Genomic DNA, 12,962 nt, shown 5'->3' with positions numbered 1-12,962 from the left:
ACTGGAACAGATTCCATCCCCGATCATTCCAGCTCCCCCGCCCCACCAACCCACCCACCCCTGCTGTGATTCCCCTGTTTGGAGCGGTTGCCATAATAACAGTTACATTTTAGCTGGAAGTCAGGGAACAGTTTTAAGGCTTCAATAAACAGAGCAGAAAAAACAATACAGATTGGGGGAGGGGGGGGGGGGGGATTGGAGGGGAGGGGAGTGTGAGTCATGGTGTTTGCCAAACAGAGAGGATAACCAGGACCGGAGCTTCTTTATTTTATTGGCAGAATTTTCTCCGGAAATTGGAAGTTAAGTCATGAATTAGCGAGGTCTCCAACATGATCTTATCTCACCCTCTCCCCCCTCTCTATCTCCCCCTTCAGCCAGCTAATATCCTGTTGGATGAACACGGCCATGTTCGTATCTCCGACCTCGGCCTGGCCTGCGACTTCTCCAAGAAGAAACCCCATGCTAGTGTGTGAGTATACCTCAGAGTGTGTGAGGAAGTCTTTATTCTGCAGGTGCAGGGGGAGGGGAAGGGAGGGGGGGGTCTTATAGATCGCCTGCAGGATGCTGCTCCATGATTTCTACTGTTATATGATTGTTTTTAAGCTCAATTCTGTATTAATAAGGCTTGCACAATTAATCTAAATGAATTAATATGCAATATGGACCGGTGCAATAACTGAATCCCAGTGAACTCAATATTTGTTAAATGCAAAATATGTAAATTAAATACAAACCTTTTGTACGGACTTTAAAGTGCAGTCCTAATAGTACCTATTTTAACCAAAAATAAAGACACTACATGTATTATGTACATTTAAAAGGCCTAAAGAAGACAAAAAGGTCCACTTAGTTAAAGTTAGTCCCTTAAAAATCAACTCCAAGACATAAAAAACAAAATCAAGACCGCAGTAAAATATAGTGTGCCTGTTTTTTCCTGGCCACGGTCAGGGTCCTTAAACACAACACGAGTGGAACGTGTCATCAAGTTGTCCAGTGATATCAAAACACTTCAGATTACACGAGACTGTCCGTAGGTCTCATTACCATTAACTTGCATCCTTGTTTCCTTCACTCGCGTCCTTTCCTTACGAAACCAGGCGAAGAGAGAGGAAGCAAGGAAGCGTGCGTTCAGTCGCTACAGTTTTCCCTGGAGTTTGCAGACAGGTCCCCTGCTCTCACAAAGTCACACAGTTACCTCAGCCAGAGCAGCAGCATCAGTGTGTTCCTGTTCCACACACACCTGCACATTAACCACACCTTGATTGCCGCCTTCAACCACGACTAAATAGCATCCTTCGTAATAACCCTGGTTCCTGCTGCAGCTTCATTAAGCTCCTCAGCCCCTGCAGTTTAGCAGAAGCTGAAACACTGAGGGGAACCACAAGTAATACGAGAGACGAGGGGAACATCTCCTCTCATATCAATCCTCTCTCATATATCTGTGATGTAATACCCTGCTGAGCTGTAACGAGTGTGTGTGTGTTTCAGAGGCACTCATGGCTACATGGCTCCGGAGGTCCTGCAGAAGGGCACGGCGTACGACAGCAGCGCGGACTGGTTCTCTTTAGGATGCATGCTCTTCAAACTGCTGCGAGGGTACACCGCTCTACTACTTCTTGTCTTCTACTTCCTGTCTGTCCTCTCCTGCCACTCCTCTTTGAATCCTCTCCGCCTCCTCTGTGTGGTGTGTGTTTGATCCTGTGTGTGCAGGAGTGTGTGTTGTTTGATCTGGAGTGTGTAAATGCCAGAGGTCTGGGCCCAGTAGGTCACATCTCAGGTAAAAGAGAGAGGTGTGTGTGTGTGTGAGTGACGTGTCTCTCCATTGATGTTTGGATCAGTGTGTTTGAACACTTTAAAGGTGTGTGTGTGTGTGTGTGTGTGTGTGTGTGTGTGTGTGTGTGTGTGTGTGTGTGTGTGTGTGTGTGTGTGTGTGTGTGTGTGTGTGTGTGTGTGTGTGTGTGTGTGTGTGTGTGTGTGTGTGTGTGTGTGTGTGTGTGTGTGTGTTTAAAGGTTGCAGAGGCTGCAACGAGAAGTAGGCTACTTCCAACACAAACTGAATTGAGGAAGTTCAATAGTGTTTATAAAAAAGTTAATATAAATACAATATTTTTCAGACTTCTGGAGAACAGCTGTTGTGTAGAAATGATGCACTTGGTTGCATGGTGGCACTATTTCTTACATGTGTATCCATCCGCCAACAAAAGTAGTCCCTCACAAAGTGCATTGAGGAAGTGTAAAGTGATTTATTGCTGCAGGTAAACTCTGTCTCTCTGCCCCCCCCTGCAGGCACAGTCCCTTCAGACAGCACAAGACCAAAGACAAACATGAGATCGACCGCATGACGCTCACCATGGTAAGATCCACTTCCTGTTTCAGAGGAGGCAGCAGGGCGTCTCGGTGTGAAGTGACAGCGAGGCTCGTCCGAGTCTTTGATCAGCGCTTATTTACCTTCCAGTAAAACCTAATGCACACAGATGTGTGTGTGTCCCTGATGAGCGACACACACCTCCTGCAGCTGTGGCCCTCTCTCAATTAAAGCCGACCAGATTACAGGTGGTTTATTGATCCACAACAGGAAATCATATTGTTAAAAAGGCATCATTTAATCTAATATAACATATACTGATAAAGGCGACCGGAAGTGGTAAAATGCTGACTCATTTCTGGGTTTGAGGACTCATTCCTCTCCCCCCTCACACACACTTTTTCCCTCTTCTTCACGGAGCCGCCATGTTGTTTACGGTTCTGACAGACCGGAGGGACACAGCTCTGCTCCTCCTCCTGCTGTGTGTGTGTGTGTGTGTGTGTGTGTGTGTGTGTGTGTGTGTGTGTGTGTGTGTGTGTGTGTGTGTGTGTGTGTGTGTGTGTGTGTGTGTGTGTGTGTGTGTGTGTGTGTGTGTGTGTGTGTGTGTGTGTGTGTGTGTGTGTGTGTGTGTGTGTGTGTGTGTGTGTGTGTGTGTACGCTGTCAGGACATGAAGCAATTGAGAAGAGTAGCTGCTGCCACACACACATCGCACATTTCTCTCTATTTGTATCTCACACACACACACACACACGCCGTTTGGCAGAGCGGGACCGTTAAACTGAGAAAGTATGATCTTTCATATCGCAATGAATCCAGATTAGGATTTTAATCCAGCCACTTCATCTGGGTTATCCTCTAATCCTTGTCTGTGTGTGTGTGTGTGTGTGAGAGATATAGAGATAGAGAGAAATGTGCGATTCATTCCTGACCGGGCTAAAAATACGGCTCTATATGTCTGAGTGTTTATTAAAGATGATGGATGGTCTCGTTGCATAAACACAACGGAGCAGAGAGGAAGACTCTCCTCTCCTCGGAAATGTCTGAAGCTAGCAGAGCTTAGAAACAATCAGGGCGGGAGCCGGCGGTGTTATAGGGGGGAGGTTTTAATGCGATGCAAGGAGGAAATACAAGAGGTAGAGATGCTGCAGACGTCTGAGACAACAGGAAGTTAGTTATCGAGTGGAAAGAGGAGGGAGGAACCTTTAAACCCTTAGCGTCATTTCATCATCTGTTTAACCTTCTAGAGAACTGGTTTGGTGTACGAAAATATTAAAAAGGGTCCCTCAAAATCCAACGAGGTGTCTCTAAATGTCTTCTTTGTCGGTTCAAACCCAAAGATATTCACTCCACTATGATATAAGACACTAGATAGCAGGAAATCTCCATATTTGAGGAGCTAAAAACGGTAAAGATAAGGCGTGCAATAACACAGAATAAGCTAACACAGAGTACAGGATCAGTCAAAGGTTTGGACACACCTTCTCATTCAAAGGTTTTAATTTTCTCAAATTATTTTGTACATTTTAGATTAAAACTGAATGTGGAATTTTGTCGTGAACAAGCCAGAACATTATTTATATTTTGGATTCCTCAAAGCAGCCCCCTTTTGCTCTGATGACACACTTCTCTCAATCAGCTTCAGGAGTTAGTCACCTAATCAATTAACAGGTGTGCCTCGTTAAGAGTCAATTAGTGGAATGACTTGCCTTTTCTTAATGTGTGTGAAAGCATCCGTTAGTGCACGGTGGACCGCGCTCAGCTCAGCCAGGAGAAGTGAATGTCCGTCATTACTGAAATGAACGGACAGTTGATCCGGAACATTTTCAGGAATCTACCCGAGTCAAACTGTTCTCATGACTTCCTCTGACGGTGTTTCCCCTCCAAACGTCCATTACTCAGTCTGTACGTTATGTTAGATCTTACCTCATAGCTGCAGAACTTCCCTGAAAAGCAACACAATTTGAAGTTGTCCTTGCATAAAAATAAAATTGAATTATTGAAATAAAATTGAAAAAGTAAGGTAAACATTTTAGGTCAAATTTCAAAATAAAAGCCTAAATAAATACACTTATTTTAATGTTGAAGAAAAGTCAACAGTTTAAGGTTTGGGGCTGTTTGGAGAGCCAATGTTTCCTCAGACCCTCGTCTAATATAGACATAGCTGCAAATACCTCATTCTCACCTTGTCTCCTCCCTCCTTGTCTCCTCCCTCCTTGTGTCCTTCCCTCAGAATGTGGAGCTGCCCGACTCGTTCACCGCCGAGCTGAAGGATCTGTTGGAGGGTCTCCTGCAGAGAGACGTCGCCAAGAGGCTGGGCTGCCAGGGCCAGGGGTACGACACACACACACACACACACACACACACACACACACACACACACACACACACACACACACAGTCACTGTTTGTAGACGGACAGACGCAGAGCGAGGGGACAGGCAGAGGTGGTGTTTCATTTCACCAGCACTGTTGTCTCCATCAGATTATGAGTGACGGGCCTCTGTCTGAGCTGTGTGTGTTCCAGGATTAAGAGTGTGAGTGTGTGATGTGGCAAACACTGCCACCTAGTGTTGTGCTGTCTCCTAATGACAGACACTGAGATAAATTCCTGGAAGTCTTACAAAGCAGAAGAGTGGATTTAATGCAACCTTTTTTACACTTATACAACCTTAAATAAGTGTGTGTCAGGGTGTTTGGTTTACCAGACGTGTGTTTTAGCATTCACATGTCATGTAATGTTTGTGTGAGATATTAGTCTAGGATGTTGTTCCTCCTCAATGTCTCAGTGTGCTGATGGAAGGACACACACGGGCTGAGACATGGTTGAGTGACAAATATATGAGTTAATGATATTTAAGGGGGTAATATGAAGAGGTTGCATTTTATTTATTATTATTATATCAAAAAAATACTTCAAATAAGTTCTTGATTTTGTATTTCTATAAAAATGATTGACATGTTGAGAAGCTGAACATAGGGTGTTCAAACCCTCAATTAAAATGATATAAAGGTTGAGAGGGTAGACAGTCGTAGAAACATATATAGGTTATGGATATAAAGTATGCATAAGTGACGGTAATAAGTTTACTCGTGTGCAGATTATAATCTAAAGCCCCTTTTGTCCGCCACAGAGCCCCGGAGGTGAAGGAGCATCAGTTCTTCAAAGGCATCGACTGGCAGCAGGTTTACCTCCAGAAGGTGAGTCAGCATTTTCCTCTCCATCACTCAGCATTTTGTCCCTTTTGATCTCCAAAACTGTAAAATAAGAAGAAGAATGAGTTAAAGCTCTGAGTGCATGGGTGTCTTGTGATGCATTTCAAACCGTTTGTAAATGTACATCTTAATTTAAGTTCTGCAAACCATTTCATTTTGTGATTTATCTTAAATGACTGTCATCGTTTATTTATGTATTCTTTTACCTTTTCTGCATCCTCAGTGGATGATGTGTTGGTGGTTAAAGAGTACCAGACTGTGTGGGTAGATTCATTGGTGCCCAGCTCTGATGTTCCTTCAGATACAGAAATATGGAAATATAGGAAGAGGAAAAACACCGTTAGAGATCCAGAACCAAACTGACGGCTGTGAGCTGTGATTTCTTTTGGCCGTTAAGATAAAAATCTGGTGATCTCCATCTGCGACGGTGACTCGTCGTTACTGCAGTACAGTTGCTATGGTTACCCATCACTTTCTATGGGACCGTGGCCTTGTTGTCTCTCTCCTCTGTGTGTGTGTGTGTGTGTGTGTGTGTGTGTCTGCAGCACATTTCTTCTTGTTCTTTAACATGTCCTCTCTTTCTGCAGTACTCCCCTCCTCTCATCCCTCCCCGGGGAGAAGTGAACGCTGCAGATGCTTTTGACATCGGCTCTTTTGATGAAGAGGACACTAAAGGCATCAAGGTAACAAACACACACACACACACACACACCTCGTTTATTTACGACCCACTTCCAGTGTCCGCCGCCGCTGTAAACACACGTCAGACGCTGCGTTTTATTGTGACATATGTGCAGCAGGAAGAGGAAACGCCTGATGGTTCCATCACAGAAACATAAAGGGTGTGAAGTCAAGAGGGAACAAACACCTATTCAAAAACCTGTTCCTGTTTTTACATGCTTTTACATAAAGACACACACACACACACACACACACACACACACACACACACACACACATTTTTTATACTTTTTGTTTTAAAAGGCTAATTAAAATACCTTTAACATTATTATTAGTTATATTTTTTATCCTATTTTCCTCCTAAATTAATATTTATTTGTAAGGAGGCCGTGGGACGTGAATCCGCTCTGAGGTTTGCAGCCACTCTCACTCCCTCTTTTAGCCAAGTTGCTTAAAAACACACACACACACACACACACACACACACACACACACACACAGTTGACCTCGATACAACATTTCTGCTTTGTAAGGCGAACACTAGCATGAAAACCCGTTCCCTCAGAAATAAAAGAAAGGATGCAGCTCCATCAGCTGAACCTCTGAACACACAGATCAGCCCGGCTTTAATCAAATATGTGTTACAGACAGAGGTGTTGTACTTTAAAAACGAACGCCTCCTCCTCACCTGTTCCTCTGCTAAACTATCCACCACATTATTAAACTCTGAGCTCACAGGGACGAGTATTCATCTTTTTCCAGGAATTTCTTGATTTGTGCATAAAAACATGTTGTTGTGTTCGTGAACCCTCCCTCACTCTGCTCCTCATAAAGCCATGACGGCTCTGTGACTGAGAGCAGAGCAGCTGGAGTGTGTGATTAATCCCCAGCATCTCTCCCAGCGAGAGGCAGTGATCAGAATATTAGTTTCCCTGCATCATTAGCATTAATGCGGCTGCAGTGACAGTTATTCTTCCTCTGACGGGAGTTGAAGACGGGAAAATGGGGTTATATTTCCCCCGACGCTGATGCTCATTACCAGAATCGATAATTATCCCCCCCTGACGCTAATCCACAATAAAAAATGATATCAGGAAGAGAAGGAATGCACAGAAGAGAAGTAAAGATCACGTTCACTCGGAGGCCGGGTGTGTTTGGGATCGTGAGGAAGGTCTTAATCAACACTCGCTCAAACTACAGCCTCTAGTGTCTGAAATAAATCCAATCAAAGATCGTAGTAGAGGGGGCGAAATACTCATATGATGTTGATATGAATATGCTGAAATATATTATTGGATTAAATACCCCTTCCCCCCATCCCTGTGTGTCTCTGCAGCTGCTGGACAGTGACCAGGAACTCTACAAGAACTTCCCTCTGGTGATCTCGGAGCGCTGGCAGCAGGAGGTGGCCGAGACGGTTTACGAGGCGGTGAACTCGGACACGGACAAGAACGAGGCTCGCAAGAGAGCCAAGAACAAGCAGCTGGGACACGAGGAGGGTAAGGAGGAGAGGAGGAGAGTCCATCTGCAAACACGTCCATCATGCACCATAGTACAGGCGTCAGGACAACGGAGGATATCTCGCTTACTTCTCTGTCTTTATTTAGGTCTTAGACGGACAAGACTTAAAAACAGAGTTGATTTCTCACAATTTCTTGGTTTCTTTGCCAAATGTTGCTTAATTGCATTTGTTTTGTTCCAGTATTTGCTTTTTAAAATCAAGACAAACCCTGAATAATAACAGAAATGTTCATCAATCACATTTAATAATAATCTTTCATTTGTTTATAATAATTTATTGAATTCATTACTTTATCTCACACAGCCCATACAAACATGGAGAAGCCTTGGTTAATATACAATATTTATGATGATTATTTCATTATATGTTATTCATTCATTTATATAAAGAATACATTATTTTTATTTATTTTTTAATTTGATTCAATTGTATTTTGTGTGTGTGTGTGTGTGTGTGTGTGTGTGTGTGTGTGTGTGTGTGTGTGTGTGTGTGTGTGTGTGTGTGTGTGTGTGTGTGTGTGTGTGTGTGTGTGTGTGTGTGTGTGTGTGTGTGTGTGTGTGTGTGTGTGTGTGTGTGTGTGTGTGTGTGTGTGTGTGTGTGTGTGTGTGTGTGTGTGTGTGTGTGTGTGTGTGTGTGTGTGTGCAGACTACGCCTTCGGGAAGGACTGCATCATGCACGGCTACATGCTGAAGCTGGGAAACCCCTTCCTCACTCAGTGGCAGCGCAGATACTTCTACCTGTTCCCCAACAGGGTGGAGTGGAGGGGGGAGGGGGAGTCACGGGTGAGTTAACCTCAGACACACACACACACACACACACACACCATCTCTGTCACGTTCATGTGTGTGTGTCAGTGTGTGAAATGTCTGTCTGTCTGTCTGTCCTGTCGCCACACTGAAGGAGAAGTGGTTAAAACAGTTTAAAAAGTGGAAAAACGGGGTGAGTGTTCACACCGAGGGTCAGCCTCAAACCCCCCCCCCCATGCTGTAGAGCTGTAACCCCCCCGCTTCACTCAGTAGTCTTTACACCCTAGCACCGAAGTCCTTTATTGGTCGCACAGTGGAGAAATGCACCACGGTTTTTATACTGTTAATAATAATAAATGTTATTTTAAATAAAAATCAATGAAAATAATAATTAAAAAAGTATTGATTAGAAATAATATGAATTTAAATGATATATTATAATACGATAATAATTAGAATAAAATATTACAATTATACATTCATCAGATAATATTCTTCCCAGTCCCCTACCTGTGCGGTTAGGAAACCAGTGATCAGAGGCTTTCAGTGTCCCATAGTGGGGGTTACATTCACAGAGGAGCAGAGTCATGATATTGTGCTCATTTCTGATCGGTCGTTTGTGTTCCCAGCAAAACCTGCTGACGATGGAGCAGATCGTGACGGTGGAGGAGACGCAGATTAAAGACAAGAAGTGCATCCTGCTGCGCATCAAGGGGGGGAAGCAGTTTGTGCTGCAGTGTGAGGTACGACCCGCTCAGTAGCTCTCCTCTGAGTTCATATTATTCATTTAAATTATTATTATTATTATTATTATTATTAATATTAATATTATTATTATTATTATTATTATTATTCATTTTAATTATTATTATTATTTTGTTTCTCTATTTGAAAGTTAGTTTTTTATTATAATATAATTTATTTTTAAAATAATAATAATAGTTTTATTAATGTGTTATAAATAGATTATTGGTAACCATGCATTTTATTATTATTGAATAATACATGAAGAGTTTTTCCAGAGTAATAGTTGATCAAAACTACATTTCAAATATATAAAAAGTGCAGATTAAAAGCATTGTTGTGTGTGTGTGTGTGTGTGTGTGTGTGTGTGTGTGTGTGTGTGTGTGTGTGTGTGTGTGTGTGTGTGTGTGTGTGTGTGTGTGTGTGTGTGTGTGTGTGTGTGTGTGTGTGTGTGTGTGTGTGTGTGTGTGTGTGTGTGTGCAGAGCGACCCTGAGTTTGTGCAGTGGAAGAAGGAGCTGACGGAGGCGTTCACAGAAGCTCAGAAACTTCTGCGTCGGGCCCCTAAAGTCATCGGGAAGGGCCGGGCCGGAGTTGTGGAGCTCTCCAAACCCCCCCTCACACACCGCAACAGCAACGGCCTGTGAATACACACACACACACACCGATATTAAAACGCTCACACATTTACAGAAATACACCTTTACACACAGACACACACACACACACACACACACTTCCTCCTCCCCCCTTTACTCATCATACATCTGCTACAGGACATCCTCGCAGTGTGTACGGACCACCTGCTCTCACACACACTCACTGACTTACATATAAACACACACACACACACACACACACACACTCGACCAATCTTTTTTGTTTTCGTGGGACCTCGCCAGTCGGAGAGGAGGAAGCATTCAGAGGCCTCAGCATGTGAAGGACCTTATGCATGAATGTGTCTCTCTTTATCTCCCCCCTCCTCCTCCACGCCTGCCCCAGATGTACATGAAGGGGGAGGAATCCTCTCCATTAGGATCAGCTGAGTGATCACCCCCCCTCCCTCCTTCCCTCCTCTCTGTTTGGAGGCCGTGCAGAATGTATCACAACGAGAGGATTAAAAAAAAGAAGCTTCTCCTCCCCCCTTTCCTCCCCCCCTTCGCTCCGTTACTGAAGTGCATAAAGTGCCAACATCAACATTTACTTGAGTCACCTGAGCACCCTGGATGGAGGACTCCCCCCTCCCTCCCCCTGTACCTCCCCCCCTGCAGAGAGGCGGAGCTTCATTCCAGTCCAGGAAACAGGAAGTACTTTTAAAAAAAAGATTGGCTCTTTTTTTTGTACAGCCCGTTCCCATAGAGACTGCGATCCCATTGGCTGACAGATGGGTTGCTATGGGAAACTGGGAAGGAAAACTGCAGCAGGACAGTGTACATAAAGAAGAAGAAGAAGAAGAAGCCCTTCCTCTCTCTGTGTGTTTTAGTGTTTGCATTACTCTCTGTCTCTGGGGCTGGGGGGGGGGGGGTCCTGACTTTAAGGGGGGGTGAGGGTGAGGTGGGGGGGGGCTGTGTTACCTCAGTTGGACTGTCAGTGTGCAGACAAAGAGCTGCAGGTTATTCTCCTCATCCATTAATCTGGTCTGACGGTCGCTCTTAAAGGGACAGTACGCCCCTAAATGAACCTCACCTCACCTGCAGAGCTCTCAGTGAATCTGGAGCGCTTTAATGGGAGTTGCATGTTTTTCCGGAAGCTATAACTCCATTTCTGAAGATGGTCCACAGACATGTGGTGAGCAGATTCCTGCAGGATCCATTTTCTTCAGCCGACAGACGATATCTTTAGGGTGTACTGTCCCTTTAACCGTGTTGGTGTATAACAAAGCAGCACACGGTCATTCTTCAGCTGTTTCTGCATAAATGACTTTAAGGATTAATGGATGATGGAAATAACTTCTTTGGTTGCAGCTCTGGTGAGGAGAGGCGTGTCCTGTCAATCATCCTCGTAGGTTTACAGTTTAAAGAGGAAGAGGAGAAGCTAATTAAAGGAAAAGTCCACCCTAAAATGAATCTACACAGGCATTTTATACTCCACAGACTCTCTGGTGTTTGATGCATTTTTAAATGAAGGGTTTTTAGTTTTGCTCTCATTACCGCACACTGCCTCATCTGCATGTAGTTCTTTAAGGCATGCATTTCCCATAATGCCTCTGGACAGTCGTACCTCCATTCCATTGAAGAAACAGGAAGTTGCAAACTCCCTAATCGAGTCACGCTGCCACTGTTTATTGTAATTCAATTCCACACATATTTCCTTGATATTATGATGACAAATACATGTCAAAATTCCACCAAATAACCAACAGCACACCATCTTCCAGTTTAGAATCACTTTTCTCAATAAAAGCATCAAATCCTCACATTTTAGAAGCGGCATCTGCTGCATCTTTGCTGGAAAAGTGACAAATATACACATTTATTACGATGTTAGTTATGTTAGTGTAATATTGCATACTCCTTAAACGAGTCAGGATGCATCTAAAGTAAAAAAAACACCAACGTTTTAATTTTACAATGGTTTTTCACAATAAAAGCATCAAATCCTCACAGTTTTAAAGGCTTCCACTACTAACTGATACATTTCCCAAATAGTTTCTGTAATATGGTGATAGATGTACGTTATAATTCCTCACAGACTGAGGTGTATTCCAATAGATCACCAGAAAACACCATTATTCAGTTTACAATCAATTTCACAATAAAAGCATCAAATCCTCCCATTTTAGAGGCTAAGACATTTTAGAGGCTAAAATGTAAAGTCAAAGCCTTCTACTCACGGAAATGTATTGCAGAGCTGCAACCTGTTGAGAAATGGATGAAAACTGAAGTGTTTTTTCTCCCATCAGAGAGTTTCAGGGTGGAGCTTTCCTCAAAGTTTTTAAAGGCTTTAATTATTTCTGTTTAGATGAGGCTTTTAAATCGGGGCTTTTTACGATTTCTCTTCGTAGAGGAGGAGGAGGAGGAGGAGGAAGAAGAAGAGGAGGAGGAGAAGAAGCAGGAAGAGGAGGAGGAGGAGGAGACATGAATTAATTTCAGGGTTTTATTTTATTCTCCATGCAGTGCAGTCCGTGTGTTGTCTTGCATTTCCAGAGCTGTGATCGTGACCTTCTCTAGGGAAAGGGGTTTTGATTGGAGTGCGTCGTGATTTATTTTAGCCTTTACGCAGTCATGGGGGGGGATCTTATCGTCTTATAGAGAAACGTGGCCACCTCTCCAGGGGTCTTTTTATTTTTGTAAACCAAAACGGTTTTTATTGTTGAAAGTTATGTTGTTGCACCTTTTTTTTTTGCCCGATGTGTTACTTACTAGTTGTTCAATGTGCCAAATAACTGTCTGCAGAGGAGCCTCCTGCCTCTGGACACACACACACACACACACACACACACACACACACACACACACACACACACACACACACACACACACACACACACACACACACACACACGCACACGGGGTGCAAAACTGTGACCAAACGGAGAAAAAATGTGTAAGTGTGTGTCCGCTCTAAAACGTCTCCTCACTGTGTGTATGTTGTGAGTGTGTGTGCTTCATTAGTTCTATTATTTCGGATTCTCTGCTCACACACACACATGCTCACACGCGCGCGCTCAACAATAGAAAAGACAAAAAAAAGGATGGCATATAGGAACTCAAAGTATATATAAATATATGTGTATATGAAATGACAAAATG

The 12,962-nt window shown here is 43.5% G+C and overlaps 1 protein-coding gene across 1 annotated transcript in view; it reads left to right on the top strand.

The window, feature by feature from the left end:
- grk3 (G protein-coupled receptor kinase 3) overlaps positions 1–10,752 on the top strand; it is a 44,941-nt gene extending 34,189 nt beyond the window's left edge. The window contains exons 12-21 of the mRNA XM_063889823.1: positions 375–469; positions 1,489–1,596; positions 2,287–2,353; positions 4,537–4,637; positions 5,438–5,504; positions 6,107–6,202; positions 7,537–7,699; positions 8,368–8,504; positions 9,098–9,211; positions 9,696–10,752. Of these exons, the coding sequence (XP_063745893.1) occupies positions 375–469; positions 1,489–1,596; positions 2,287–2,353; positions 4,537–4,637; positions 5,438–5,504; positions 6,107–6,202; positions 7,537–7,699; positions 8,368–8,504; positions 9,098–9,211; positions 9,696–9,857 (1,110 nt within the window). The 3' untranslated portion in view covers positions 9,858–10,752. The remainder of the gene's footprint in view (positions 1–374; positions 470–1,488; positions 1,597–2,286; positions 2,354–4,536; positions 4,638–5,437; positions 5,505–6,106; positions 6,203–7,536; positions 7,700–8,367; positions 8,505–9,097; positions 9,212–9,695) is intronic.
- Positions 10,753–12,962: the final 2,210 nt, after the last annotated feature.

The sequence above is a fragment of the Eleginops maclovinus genome, chromosome 8, assembly GCF_036324505.1.
Source record: "Eleginops maclovinus isolate JMC-PN-2008 ecotype Puerto Natales chromosome 8, JC_Emac_rtc_rv5, whole genome shotgun sequence".
Lineage (NCBI taxonomy): Eukaryota > Metazoa > Chordata > Actinopteri > Perciformes > Eleginopidae > Eleginops > Eleginops maclovinus.
Note: the sequence above shows the minus strand (reverse complement) of the source record. Positions and strands in the feature narration are given on the sequence as shown.